Consider the following 14,792-nt stretch of genomic DNA (forward strand, 5'->3'; position numbering starts at 1 on the left):
ATGTAGACAGTTTTTTCAGCTATAAATAAATAATGGCCATTTTCTTTCTTCCTTCAGTCTTTATACTTTTTGTTCTCTATTGGGCTCGGTAGTATGTACAGTCCAATTTGGACAGAAGTAATTATAATAGGAATCTTTATCTTCTTCCTCATTTTTTTTGTCTTTTCATCATTGCGTGTTATGTTTGTTCCATGTTTTTGGCAGATAGATAACTTTTTATCAGTTTAAAAATGTTCTTTTCTTTTCCTTATTTGCTAAGTGTTTTTATTGTGAATGATGTTACATTTTATCGAATTTTTTTTTGCTTCTATTGAGATTATCATGTTATCTCTTTCAGTTATTTAATATTTTCATTTATAGTAATAGATTTCCTAATGGAACATCATGTTTGCATTTAAATGATTAACTCTACTTGTTCAATTTTTTTTATATGCATTCTTATGTTGAGTATGCTAATATTTTATTTAGGATTTTTGTGCTGTTTGCTAATAATTTTCCTTTCTCAGTCACTGAGGGTAGGGTCCCCATGTTGTTTATCATGGAAACCTGTTCCTAACACAGAGCCTGGCAATTATCAGGCACTCAATATAACATTGAATAGAGAATAGTTTTAGGAAAAGAACAGCCCAGCCTGATGTATGCGCGCTGCTTGTTGCCTTCACTCCGTACTTCGTTTCCTTGTCATGCGCTCAATATAGGGCACTCTGAGACTTGATGTTCCCCAGGGCGGGTGTGAGGAGCAAGTGGGGTGGATCACCTGGAACCCAAAACTTTGTTTTCATACATTCAATAAATTGTATATGTAAAATTAATTATGATTTTCACGGAAATACCATAGTACTCTTAATAACTACGTTGTTCTTAAAGTTTGCCCACAGGTTCTCAGATTATCTTAGCTGGCCTTTGCTGACTTGCAGCTAAGAGGGTAGAGTGTGTCTTGGTTAACATATTTTTATTTTAGTATGTGATTGTTTACTTTGCTAAATTTGCATTTTTTTCCTTCTTGCTGTTAGATTGTGTCCCTGGTTTGCTAAATTTACTGACTCAAAAGTGCTCAGAAGTGTAAAAGTCCTGATAAAAGTGTTAAGATGTAAATACCACCGCTCAGAGTTGCCTCGTGAGATGGAAGCACTGAATGTGGAGCACGCTGCCGCGGGGGTGCTCCCTGGGCGCTGTGTGCCAAAAACGCCGGAAGACCATGCAGGGCTTCCTGAGGCTGCCCGTGCGCGGTGGAGAAAGATTGTCTACACATCTCTGCAGAGGCTCAGCCTCTTACTTTTGAGCCAAAACAGCACAATTTTGAAAGCTGAGCATAGGCTCTCAGGATTTCTTAGGACCGAATTGTGGTGAAAAAACAGCTTGGTTGTTAAGATGTTTACTCTTTCCCAACTCTTGAATCATTTCACTCTTCAGAGAAATAAATGGATGCTGTATCACTGGGCGTATTTTAAAACCACATCTGTGTGCTACACACAACATAAGGAAATGCTTCCTAGAGCCAAATGCAACCAAAGAGTGGTTTTGAGACTGCTCACCCCTGAATCCCAGCTGAGTGGCAGCCTGCCGGTTCCCGGGGCACCTGTGTTTGGCGTGATTTTTTGGCAAGCCTTGAAAACAGCCAGTGAGACTCCCTTAAAATCCCTGGGCTCATGCTTCATCCAGATATCCAGAGGATCTGAAAGAAGCACTTCCTGCCATCCTTAATATTCTATAATTATGTTTGGGTATTTTCTATTTTAGTAAAATATAAAATAAAAGAAACTGACTGGAAATGGAATCTGACTTATACTAAAGCTCTCAGCTACTGAGCCTAATATGCATATCTTGGTGAAAGACTAACTCTGAGATGCAGTGATCATTATAACTATTCATTTTAAAGTATGAATGGTCGGGGCCAGCCCTGGTGGCCTAGCAGTTAAGTTTAGCATGCGCTGCTTCATGGCCCGGGTTCAGTTCCTGGGCATGGACCTAGACCACTTGTGGCCATGCTGTGGCAGTGACCCACATACGAAATAGAGGAAGATTGGCAATAGATGTTAACTTAGGGCAAATCTTTCTCAGCAAAGAAAAAGAAGGTTAATATTGCTTTAAAATATTGTGATGAACATTTTTTATTAAACGGAAATTGGTGTTGCCTATGCACTAGATGATCATGAGGAGGCTGAGGCGTGAGTGTGGCCTTAGGTGTCATGTGGGTTGGCTCCATCACTTAGTCACTACATGACTTAGAAGGTGGCTCAGCTTCTCTTGGTCAGAATAAATGCAGTATTGTGAACAACAGGCCTCTAGTGAGGTGTTTGAGTAGCATGTCACTGAGTCCTGTTGAGATGTGGTGATGTCACTCAGGTGACACGTCAGAGTCACCAATCCCCAGGTGTCATACTTCAGTGACGGTGCCTTTGTCCAATTATTAAAGATCACTAAATAACTCACCTTATACTGTTTACATCTCTTCCTCTGCAAATTGAGAGTATACAATGACCATTGCCATTTTCTTCCTTTGGACTAAACCTTTTTAAACATATCGGAAAGGTTTTTAAACATAGTTTCAGAAGGATTTCTTCGTGTTTCCACGCTTTTCCCATTTTCTGCTGTGTTCTCCTTTCTTTGGCTTCTTTGATGTATCTGCTACTTCTGCTAGGGTGACTCTGGGGAAGTTCCTTGTTACTATCAGCTTTCTTTTTTCTTTGCTTTTTAAAAAAATTGAGATATTCACATGCCATAAAATTCAGCATTTTAAAATATTCAGTTTAATGGTTTTTAGTAAATTCACAGAGTTGTACAACCATCACCACTGTCTAATTCCAGAACATTTTCATCATCCCCTCAAAAACCCCATACTCATTAGCAGTCACTGCCTCCCCCAGTCTCTGGCAGTCACTCTACATTCTCTCTCTCTAGATTTGCCTATTCTGTGCATTTCGTATAAATGGAATCACACAATAGGTAACCTTTTGTGTCCTACTTCTTTCACTGAGCATAATGTTTTCAGGGTCCATCCATGCTGTAGCATATATTAGTACTTCATTCCTTTTTATGGTTGAATAATATTCCGCCATATACATACACAGTACCTTATTTTGTTTATCCATCAGCTGATAGATGTTTGTGTTGTTTCCAGCTTTTGGCTATTATGAATAATGCTGCTATGAGCATTTGTGTACAAGTTTTTGTATGAACATATGTTTTATGTGAACATACATTACCATATACTGGGTCATATGTTAACTCTATGTTTAACTTTTTGAGGAACTGCTAGACTGTCTTCAAAAGCAGTGGTATTATTTTACATTCCTACCAGCCATGTATGATGGTCCCAGTTTTGCCACATCCTCACCAACACTTTTTATTTTCTGCTGTTTCCTTTTTTTAATGATAGCCATCCTAGTGGGTGTGAAGTAGTATTTCATTGTGAGTTTAATTTGCATTTTCTTTTTTTTTTTTGCTTGAGGAAGATTAGTCCTGAGCTAACATCTGTGCCAGTCTTCCTCCACTTTGTATGTGGGATGTCTCCCACAGCATGGCTAATGAGTGGAGTAGGTCTGCACCCAGGATCTGAACCTGTGGACCTGGGCTGCCAAAGTGGAGCACGTGGAACCTTAACCACTTAGCCATGAAGCCAGCCCCCTGATTTGCATTTTCTTAATGCCTGAAGATATTGATGATCTTTTCATGTGTTTTCTGGCCATTTGTATATCTTCTTTGGAGAAATATATATTCATATTCTTTACACATTTTTAATTGGGTTATCTGCCTTTTTTTTTTTGGTGAGGAAGATTGGCCCTGAGCTAACATCTGTTGCCAGTCATTCTCTTTTTGCTTGAGGAAGATTGTTGCTGAGCTAACATCCTTGCCAACTTTCATCTGTTTCATGTGGGATGCCACCACAGCCTGCCTTGACGAGTCGTGCTAGGTCTGCACCTGGGATCCGAACCTGCTAACCCTGGGCTGCTGAAGTGGAGCACAAACTTAACCACTGTGCCACCAGGACGGCCCCTATCTGTCTTTTGTTATTGAGTTGCAAGGGTTTTTCACATATTCTGAATGTAAATTTCTTATCAGATATATGATTGGCAAATATTTCCTCCCATTCTGTGGGTTATCTTTTCACTTTCTTGGTAGTGTCCTCTGCTCAAAAGCTTTTAATTTTGATGAAATTCAGTTTCTGTCTTTGTTTTGTTGCTTGTGCTTTTGGTGTCATAGTTAAGAAACCATTGCCTAATCCAAGGGCAGGAAGATTTACTCCTATATTTTCTTCTAAGAGTTTTATAGCCTTAGCTCTTACATTTAGGTCTCTGATCCATTTTGAGCTAGTTTTTGTGGATAGTGGGTCTAAATTCATTCTTTTGCCTGCGGATATCCACTTGTCCCAGCACCATTGGTTGAAAAGACCATTCTTTCTCTATTAAATGACCTTGGCACCATTGATGAAAGTCATATGACCATAGATACATGGCTTGATTTCTGGGCTCTGAATGCTATTCCATTTTCCTGTGTCTGTCCTTACGCCAGTACTACACTGTCTTGATTACTGTAGCTCTGTAGTAGGTTTTCAAATCAGGAAGTTTGATTTTTCCAACTTTGTTCTTCTTTTTCAAGATTGTTTTGGCTATTATGGGTCTCTTGCAATTCCATACAAATTTTAGGATCAGCTTCTCCATTTCTGTAAAATATGCATTTGGAATTTTGGTCACGATTGCATTGAATCTGTGGATGAATTTGGGGAGTATTGCCATCTTCACAGTAGTCTTCTAATCCGTTAACGTGGAATGTCTTTCCATTCATTTAGGTCATCTTTAATTTATTTCAGCAGTGATTTGTAGTTGTCAGTGTACAGATCTTACACTCCATTAAATTTATTACTAAGTGTTTTATTTGTTTCAATGCTATTGTAAATGGAATTGTTTTCTTAATTTCATTTTCAGATTGTTTGTTTTTGGTGTATAGGAATACCATTGATTTTTGTGTATTGATCTTGTATTCTACAACCTTACTGAAGTTGTTTATTAGCTATAATAACTTTTAGTGGGTTCTTCAGGTTTTTTTTGTATGTAAGATTATGTCTTCTGCATGTAAAAATAGTTTTACTTCCTTTTTTTTTTTTTAGAGATGTTATTTTTCCTTTTTCTCCCAAAGCCCCCCAGTACATAGTTGCGTATTTTTAGTTGTGGGTCCTTCTAGTTGTGGCACATGGGATGCCACCTCAGCATGGCTTAGATGCGTGGTGCCATGTCCACGCCCAGGATTCGAACTGGCGAAACCCTGGGCCACTGAAACAGCACGCGTGAACTTAACCACTCGGCCACAGGGCCAGCCCCCTACTTCTTCTATGCTCTGGATGCCTCTTATTTCTTTTTCTTGCCTAACTGTACTGGCTAGAACTTCCAGGACAATGTTAAATAGAAGAGTTGAGAGCGGTCATCCATATCCTGTTCCTGATCTTAGGGGAGAAGCTTTCAGTCTTTCAACATTATGTATGATATTAGCTGTGTTTTGTAAATGCCATTTATCAGGTTGAGGAAATTCCCCTCTACTACTCATTTGTTAAGTGTTTTTATCATGATAGGGTGTTGTGTTTTGTTTTTTCTGTGTCTATTGAGGTGATTTTATATATACATATGTATATGTAGTTTTGTTCTATTAATGTGTTGTGTTACATTGATTGATGCTCACATGTTGAACCAACTTTGCAATCCTGGAGTAAATCCCACTTGATCATGGTGTATAATTCTCTTAATGCTGCTGGATCCAGCTTGCTAATGTTTTTTCAAGGATTTTTGCATCTTTATTCACAAGGAGAATCAGTCTGGAGTTTCCTTTTCTTGTGCTGTCTTTGTCTGGTTTTGGTGTTAGGGTAGTACTGGCCTCATGGAACGAGTTCTTCTCTTTGGCAGACTTTGTGAAGGGTTGGTATTCTTCTTTAACTGTTTGATAGAGTTCACCAGTGAAGCCATCTGGGCCTAGGTTTTGCTTTGTGGGAAGTTCTTGATTGCTAATTTAATCTCTTTGCTTGTTGGTCTGTTCAGATGTTCTATTTCTTTTTGAGTCACTTTTGATAGTTTGTGTCATTCTAAGAATTTACTTACCCATTTCATCTAGGTTATTTAATGTTAATTTTAGCATATGATTGTTAATAGTATTTCTTATAATCCCCTGCCCCCACCCCATAAGATCAGTAGTAATGTCTTCTCTTTCATTCCTGATTTTAGTAATTTGAGTCTTCATTTTTTTTGTACAGTCTTAGATAATGGTTTGTCAATTTTGTTAATCTTTTCAAAGAACTAACATTTGGTTTCATTGATCCTCTCTGTTGTTTTTCTATTCTCTATTTTACTTATTCCACTCTAATTTTTATTGTTTATTTCCTTCTGCTTGCTTTAGGTGTAGTTTACTCTTCTTTTTCTGGCTTCTTAAGGTGGAAGATTCAATTGTTTTCAGATCTTTCTTCTTTTTAACAAAGACTTTACAGCCATACATTTCCCTCTGAGCACAGTTTTCACAGCATCCCATAAGCTTTCGTATGTTGTGTCTTCATTTTCATTCATCTCAAAGTATTTTCTAGCTTTTCTTGTGATTTCTTCTTTGACTTACTGGTTTTTTAGGAGTGTGTTGCTCAGTTTCCATGTATTTGTGAATTTCCCAAATTTTCTTTCTTACTGATTTCCAGTTTCATTCTACTGTAGTCAGAGAAAATACTGTGTATGCATTTTAAGCCTTTGAAATTTGTTGAGAATTGTTTTATTCCTAACATTTCGTCTATCCTGAAGAGTGTTCCGTGTGAACTTGAGAACTAGTGCTCTGCTGCTGTTGGGTTGAGTGTTCCACGGATGTCTGTTAGGTCTCTGTTAGGGCACACCTTCAACACTAAGTCAGGAAGTTTGAAATTCTGATTTAGCATTCACTTTCTGCTGGCACAGAGCCTCAAGGTCAGCCAGAGGTGAGATTAGAGCCTTCTCAGGTCTTTCCTGAGTTTATGCACGATCTTATGCATGCCCCCGATCTTCTAGATTCCTAGAAATTTTGGAGCTTTTCAAACCCCCTATGGATATCTCATTCCTCAGCTTTTCCTTTTGAGCTCCCTGGCTAGTCGATTGTCTGTTCCAGCTGCTACTGATCACCTCAGGCAAACTGATGTGAAAATATTTAACTAACATCCCTGGGGAGAAGCCTTTAGTACTGTAAGAGACTCAGTGAAGTTGAATAAAGACAAGCCTTTTGAGTGGGGTCCTCCAGGGTACCACTAGCTGGGTCAGATAATGACTTCCCTTTGAGAATGAGGCTTTCAAAGATCTCCAGCCCCACTCTGCTCCCTCTGGTACTGGGAATGCATGCTGTTATTTTTCAAGGCTGCTGCAGAGCTGGGGAGCAGGAGATGACACTAGAGTAAATTAAAATGCCACAAGATTGAGCTGATTTTCTTGACTAAATGCTGCCTGAATTACTGCAAGCCTTTGGTTAATTTCCAGAGTACTGAAAAAGTTGATTCTCACAAATTTTGCTATTTTTTAAATTGTTTCTATGGAGGGGTGAACTTTTGGAGGTCCTTACTCCACCATTTTTGCTGGTATCAACATGATCAATTTTTTAACGGAGGGTCAGGGACTGAGATTTTGGGGTGCCCATGATATGAGGGATTTCTAACAGTGATGTTGGATTATTTCTTTTATTTTTGGTGAGGAAGATTGGCCCTGAGCTAACAACTGTTGCCAATCCTCTTTTTTTTCCTCCCCAAAGCCCCAGGACATAGTTGTATATCCTAGTTGTAAGTCCTTCTAGTTCTTCTATGTGGGATGCTGCCACAGCATGGTCTGGTGAGTGGTGTGCAGGTCCCTGCCTAGGATCCAAACTGGTGAACCCCAGGCCATTGAAGTGGAGTGTGCGAACTATACCATCGGGCTGGCCCCCTGGATCAGTTCTTTTTACTTGGTCAAGAACAAACATCTTTAGCTTTGCTATTGATTATCTTAGAAAAAAAAATGTAATAATTCAGTGATTTGGCACCGTGAGATGAGCAGCTAAATCATTTTTCGTCCTTATTTTAGGGTCTTAAATATAAAATTGCCTTTGAATTTAAACGAATTCTGTTGTTGAGAAGAAAGAATTAGGAGAAACTCTTAGAAATTTTTTGAACAGTTAGAGACCAATGCCTTTGATAGTATTATAAAAAGTTATTCCTATTACATGATATTGAAACAATGCCTGTTTTCTTCTTGTGATTTACCCCTTCAGGGCACCTTTGATGATTACTTGGAGTTATTCCTGCAGTTTGGTTATGTGAGCCTTTTCTCCTGTGTTTACCCATTAGCAGCTGCCTTTGCTGTGTTAAATAACTTCACCGAAGTTAATTCAGATGCCTTAAAAATGTGCAGAGTCTTCAAACGTCCATTCTCGGAACCTTCAGCCAGTATTGGTGTATGGCAGGTAATTATTTGAGAAAAAATTATTCCTTTAAAAAAAAAATGACAAAATGAGGCATTGTGATTTTAAAATAAAAGCCCTAAAGAGAGATTTGGGAAAACTGGATTTTATCCTTGCTCTGCTGCAAACTAGCTCTGTGACCTCAAACAATCATTAACTTTCTTTGGGCCTCATTTTTCTTGTGTTTAAAGTTGGGGAGTGGGGCAGGTAAAATGTAATCTCTAAGACCCCTTTCAGTTGTAAAATTCTGACGATTTTCTAGGGAAGTAACTGGAACATCACCCAATGGATGATCACGAGGCCCTCTCCACTGCAGTGTTAGTGGAGATCACGCAGGGAACCTGGACTTCTACTCCTACAAGACAGTAACGAGGCTCCTTTTCTAGTCCCTGCTGGGGTGATCTCAGAGAAAGCCCAGTGGAGAGTCGGGACTTTCACCACCACCCAGCACAGTGGAAGCCACATGAGAGCACAGATGTGGCACTTGTACCCCTCCCAGCAAAGGAAGTATCAGTGGTGGTCTAGTGGGAAGTCAGAACTCTGACCCCTGCACAGCAATAATAAAGACCCCACCTCCTACACTGGGTGTCAGTCGTGTCCAAGCGGGGAACCTGGACTTCTGTCTCCACCTAGCAGTAACAAGATATTGTCTCTTCTTCCCCTGCTGAAGTGGCGTCAGAGGAACCAACTAACACATAAGCTTTAAATAAAGTCTAGAGTCTTATGTCACCCAAAATGTCTAAATTTATGTCAAAAATAACTCATCCTACCAAGAACCAGGATGATATCAAACTGAATGAAAAAAGGCAATCAGTAAATGCCACCACCAAGATGCCACAGACATTAGAAATATCAGACAAAGATTTTAAAGCAGCCATGATAAGAATGCTTCAACAAGCAACTGTGAAGACACCTAAAACAAATAAAAAAATAGAAAGATTAGAATTTGAGCAAAGAAATAGAAGATATAAAGGAGAATCAAGTGGACATTTTAGAAGTGGAAAATACAGTGACTGAAATAGAAAGCTCAGTGGATGGGTACAACAGTAGAATGGAAGGGATAGAGGAAAGAATCAGGAACTGGAAAATAGAACAATAGAAATTACCTGATCTAAACAACAGAGAGAAAATAGACTGAAAAAGTAAATATAGCCTCAGAAATCTGTGTGACTATAACAAAGATCTAACATTTCTGTCATTGGAGTCTCAGAAGGAGAGGAAAAAGAGGGAGAGATTGAAAAAGTACTTAAAGTGATAATGGCCAAAACTTTTCAGATTTGGCAAGTGATCTAAAACTACAGATTCCAGAAGTTGAGTGAACTGCAAACAGGATAAACCCAAAGAAATCCATGCTGAGACACATCATAATTAAACATCTGAAAGCTAAAGACAAAGAAAAAATCTTGAAAGCACTCATAGAGAAATGACATCTTGCATATAGGGGAAAAACAATTAGAATGACAGCCAGTTTCTCATGAGAAATCATGGAGGCCAGAAGAAAATGGCACAATATTTTTCGAATGCTTAAAGAAAAATCAATATAGATCCTATATTCAGAGAAAATATTCTTCAAGAATGAAGGGGAAATCAAGATATTATCAGATGAGGGAAAACTAAGAGAATTTATTTCCAGCACACCTATCCTAAAAGAATGGCTGAAGGAAGTTCTGTCAACTAAGGAAATGATAAAAGAAAGAATCTGGAAACATTAGAAGAAAAAACATGGTAAGCAAAAATATGAGTAAATACAATACCCTTTCCTTTTCCTCTTGAGTCTTTAAAGTTGTGTTTGATGGCTGAAACAAAAAAAAATAACACGAATGATTATAAATATATGTAGAGAAAATATTAAGACAATTGTTTTATAAACAGGCAATGGTAAAGGGAGGTAAGGGCCTATACTTCACTAGAACTGGTAAATAATGACACAAATAGACTGTGATTCTATACGTATACGCACACACACAGTCATGCGTTGCTTAATGATGAGGATGTGTTCTGAGAAATGCATTGTTAGATGACTGTCGTTGGGAACATCATAGCATGTACTTACACACACCTGGATGCTATAGGGTACTACACACTTGCGCTATATGGTACTAATCTCATGTGACCACCATCATATATGTGGTCTGTCGTTGACCAAAACATCATTATGTGGCACATGATTGTGTGTATATATACACACACACACATATACTATAATATATAAAGTATGAAAATGTAGTATATAATATATGTAATATATATTATGTGTAATATATAAAAATGTAATACATAGAGCAACCACTAAAAGGCTATGTAAAAGATACACTCAAAAGCATAGATAAATCAAAATGGAATTCAAAAAAAATTCAAGTAACCCAAGGTATGGCAAAAAAAAGAAAATAGAAAGGGAAAACAGAGGGAACAAACAGGAAAAAAAGAAATGGCAGACTTATGTCCTAACATCAATAACTACATTAGCTGTAAATGGTCTAAAGACACCAATTAAAGACAGAGATTGGCAGAGTGAATTAAAACACATGACCCAACTAGAAGCTATCTACAGTAAACTCAATTCAAACATAAAGATATCAGCATGTTGAATGTAAAAGGATAGAAAAAGATATATATGGAAATATTAACCAGAAGAAAGCAGGAGTGGCTATATTAACATCAAACAAAGTAGACTTCTGAGCAAAGAAAATTACCAGAGTGGAACATTCTATGATGATAAAAGGGTCACATTACCAAGAAGACATAGTAATGTTAATGTGTATGCACCAAACAACAAAGTTTTGAAATATGTGAACCAAAAACTTAGAGAACTGCAAGGAGAAATAGATAAATCCACAGTTATGGTTAGAGGCTTTAACATCCCTTTCTCAAAAATTGACAGAATAACTAGATAGAAAATCAGCAAGGATATAGAAGAACTCAACATCGTCAAATAACAGAATCAGATCCATGTTACAGAGTGCTCTACTCAACAACAGTAGAACACACATTCTTCTTAAGTGCTTACAGAACATTCAACAAAATGGACCATCTCCTGGGACATAAACTTCAAAAATGTAAAAGAATTGAAATCATACACAGTATCTTCGGTGACCAGAATGGAATCAAACTAGAAGTCAATAACAGAGAGATAACAGGAAGATCTCCAAACACTTGAAAACTGCACAACACATTTCTAAATAATTATGGGTCAAAGAGAAAGTGTTAAGTGCAATCAAAAGGTACATTCAACTGAATGAAAATGAAAATACAGCATATCAAAATTTGTGGGGCACAGTTAAAACAGTGCTGACGGTAATTTGTAGCACTAAATGCATACCCTGGAAAAGAGGAATAATCTCAAATCAGTCTAAGTTCCTACTCAACAAGCTAGAAAAAAGAACAAAGTAAACCGCAAAAAAGTAGAGAGAAGGAAATACTAAAGATAAGAGTACAAATCGATGAAATTTAAAACAGAAAAATAATAGAGAAGATCAATGAAACAAAGAGTTGGTGCTTTGAAAAGATCAGTATAATTAACAAATGTCTAGCAAGACTAAAATAGAAAGAAGAGACAAATAACCAATATGAAAATCAAACAGCAGATATCACTATAGGGCCTGCAGACGTCAAAAAGACAGTAAGGGAATATTAGGAATAATCCCACACATATAAATTTGGCAACTCGGATTAAACGGACCAGTTTCTCCCAAAACACAAACTACCACAACTCATCCAATTTGAAATAGATAATTTGAGTAGCCCCATAACTATACGCAAATTGAATCTGTAGTTATGATTCCCCCCAAAAATGTCCTGGCTGAAATGGTTTCACTGGCAAATTCTATTTTAAAGAAGAATTAACACCAATTTTACATAATTTCTTTTAGCAAATAGAGGAGGAGGGACTATTTCCTAGTTCATTTTCCGAAGCTAATATTAGCGTGATAGCAAAACCAAAGAGAGTACAAAAAGAAAACAGTAAACTAATATCCTTTGTAAGTAAATACACAAGACACCTTAACACAATATTAGCAGATAGAATTCAGCAATATATGAAAAGAATTATGCACTGTGATAAGTGGGATTTAGTCCAGGGATGCAAGACTGGCTAAATATTAGAAAGTTAATCAATGTAATCTATCTTATTAATAGTCTAAGGAGGAAAAATCAAATGATTATATCAATCAATACGGATAAAGCATTGGACAAAATCCAACACTTATTTATTTTCAGAACTCCCAGAAAAGTTAGGAATAGAGGGGTATCACTTCAACTTGATAAGGAACATCTATAATAAACCTTAAAGCTAAGAACATACTTACTGATGAAAAATTGAATGCTTTCCTTCTAAGATTAGCAATGCAGGATGTCCACTCTCACTACTCTTATTGAATCTAGTACTAGAAGTTCAAACTAGCATAATAAGGCCAGGGACGTCTCCACTCTACTAACTAGATGACCGCAGGTGCATGAGCAAACCCAGTCAAGGTCAGCTGAGACTAGAAGAACTGCCTGGATGAGCACAGCCTAAATTGTCCACCTACAGAATCCTGAGCTAAATAAATGGTTGTTGTTTTAAGCCACGGAGCTTGGGGTTTTGGTTATGCAATAATAGCTACTTGATATAGGAGGACTGAATATTCTAAATATACTACTCTTCCTTTAATTTACAAATTTGAGAATTAATTAACCTACAAATTAATTTACAAATGTAGCACTATTCCAACTAAAGTTTTTCTTTTAATTAGATAAACGTATTGTCAAATTCACAGGAAAAAGTAAATGAAATAGAATAGCAGGAAAACTCTAAAGAAGAGTAGAGACACTCCTTACCACATCTTGTCTTATAACTTCAGTTATTAGTGTATTACTGGTACGTTAATAGACGATCAGACCCATGGAACAGAACAGCAAGTCCAGAAATTCAGTACATGATGTGGGAGAAATCTCAGTGCAGTGGGGGAAGTGATTATCCACTAATAGTGTTGGGATAACTAGGTCTCCAAATGGGGGGAAAAGTTTACTCTTTGAAAGTTAAGAGAACAAAAGGCAAGAAACAGAATGGAAGAAAATATTCAGGATGCATATGTCTGCCAGAGGACTTGTATTCAAATTGTATGAACTCCTACAACTCTATATTAAGACAGTTAAACCAATAAAAACATGGACAAAAGATGTGAAGAAATACTTCACCAAAGAATACGTGCAAATGGCCAATGAGCTCATGAAAACATTTATAGTTAGTTACCAGGGAAATGCAAATGAAAAGCATGAGATAGACTATGTACCCAAATTAAGAAGATTGATGGTACCAAATGTTGGCATTGATGTGTAGTAATTGGAACTCTCATACATTGCTGGTGAGAATGTATAATGGTACAGTCACTTCGCAAAACTAGATCGCAGTTTGTTAAAAAGTTAAACATATATCTAGCATGCTACCCAGCACTTCACTACTAGATATCCAGGAGAAATGGAAGAATATGTCCATACAAAGAATGCACAGAAAATGTCCATAGTAACTTTATTCACAGTAGTCGAAAACCAGAAATAACTCAATTTGCCATCAATAGGTAAACAGATTTAAAAATTATGGTATATTCATAAAATGGGTATATAAAAGGAATATATATCCATTAAAAAGGATAAAAAGGAATAAAAAAGGGAATCAATTACTGATATATATGATATGGATCAATCTCAAAATCATTATGCTGAGTGAAAGAAGGAGATGCAAAAGAGTTGTGTACTGTATGATTCCAATTATATAGTATTTTGGAAAATGCAAACTTAATTTATGGTGACAAAAAAGCAGATCAGTGTTTTCTTGGGGCCAGGTGTAAAGAGAGGGGTGGATTGCAAGACGTCATGAGAAATCTTTTGGGGGAAATGGAGATATTCTGAGTCTTGTTTGTGGTGGTGGTTTCACAGGTGAATACATCTATCAAAAATTAATGAAGCATATACCTTAAATGAATGCAGTTTATTGTGCATAAATTATAACTCTTTCTAAGTGATATTTAAAAATCCAAAAGTTTTAGTTACAAATGTATAGAAGTGCGGGAAGCCAGGCACTCTCATATGTTGCTGATCGGAGGGTGAACTCGTCGGCCTCATGGAGTGCAGCTTGGTAATATCTATCCAGATTACGAATGCATGCCACCTTTGACTCAGCTATTCCACTTTCAGGAATTTGTTCTACTTCCACACTTGTTAAATGATGTATTTACAAGGTTACTAGTTGTAGCATTGTTTGTTATAGCAATTGATGCCCACCAATAAGGAAATGGTTAAATAAATTCCAGTACATCCATGCAATGAAATACTTAAGCAGTTAGGATAAAGAATGAGGGAGTCTGACAATGTGTACTATGCTGAAAAGGGAGTAAGAC

General features: G+C 37.2%; 1 protein-coding gene across 3 annotated transcripts in view; it reads left to right on the forward strand.

Annotated features, from left to right (window-relative positions):
- ANO10 (anoctamin 10) overlaps positions 1-14,792 on the forward strand; it is a 216,651-nt gene that overhangs the window by 40,347 nt on the left and 161,512 nt on the right. For all 3 annotated transcript variants that reach the window (XM_046681876.1, XM_046681861.1, XM_046681867.1), the window contains exon 10: positions 8,230-8,421. In XM_046681876.1, coding sequence (XP_046537832.1) covers positions 8,230-8,421 — 192 coding nt within the window. The remainder of the gene's footprint in view (positions 1-8,229; positions 8,422-14,792) is intronic.

Source organism: Equus quagga, chromosome 1 (assembly GCF_021613505.1).
Source record: "Equus quagga isolate Etosha38 chromosome 1, UCLA_HA_Equagga_1.0, whole genome shotgun sequence".
NCBI classification, from domain to species: Eukaryota; Metazoa; Chordata; class Mammalia; order Perissodactyla; family Equidae; genus Equus; species Equus quagga.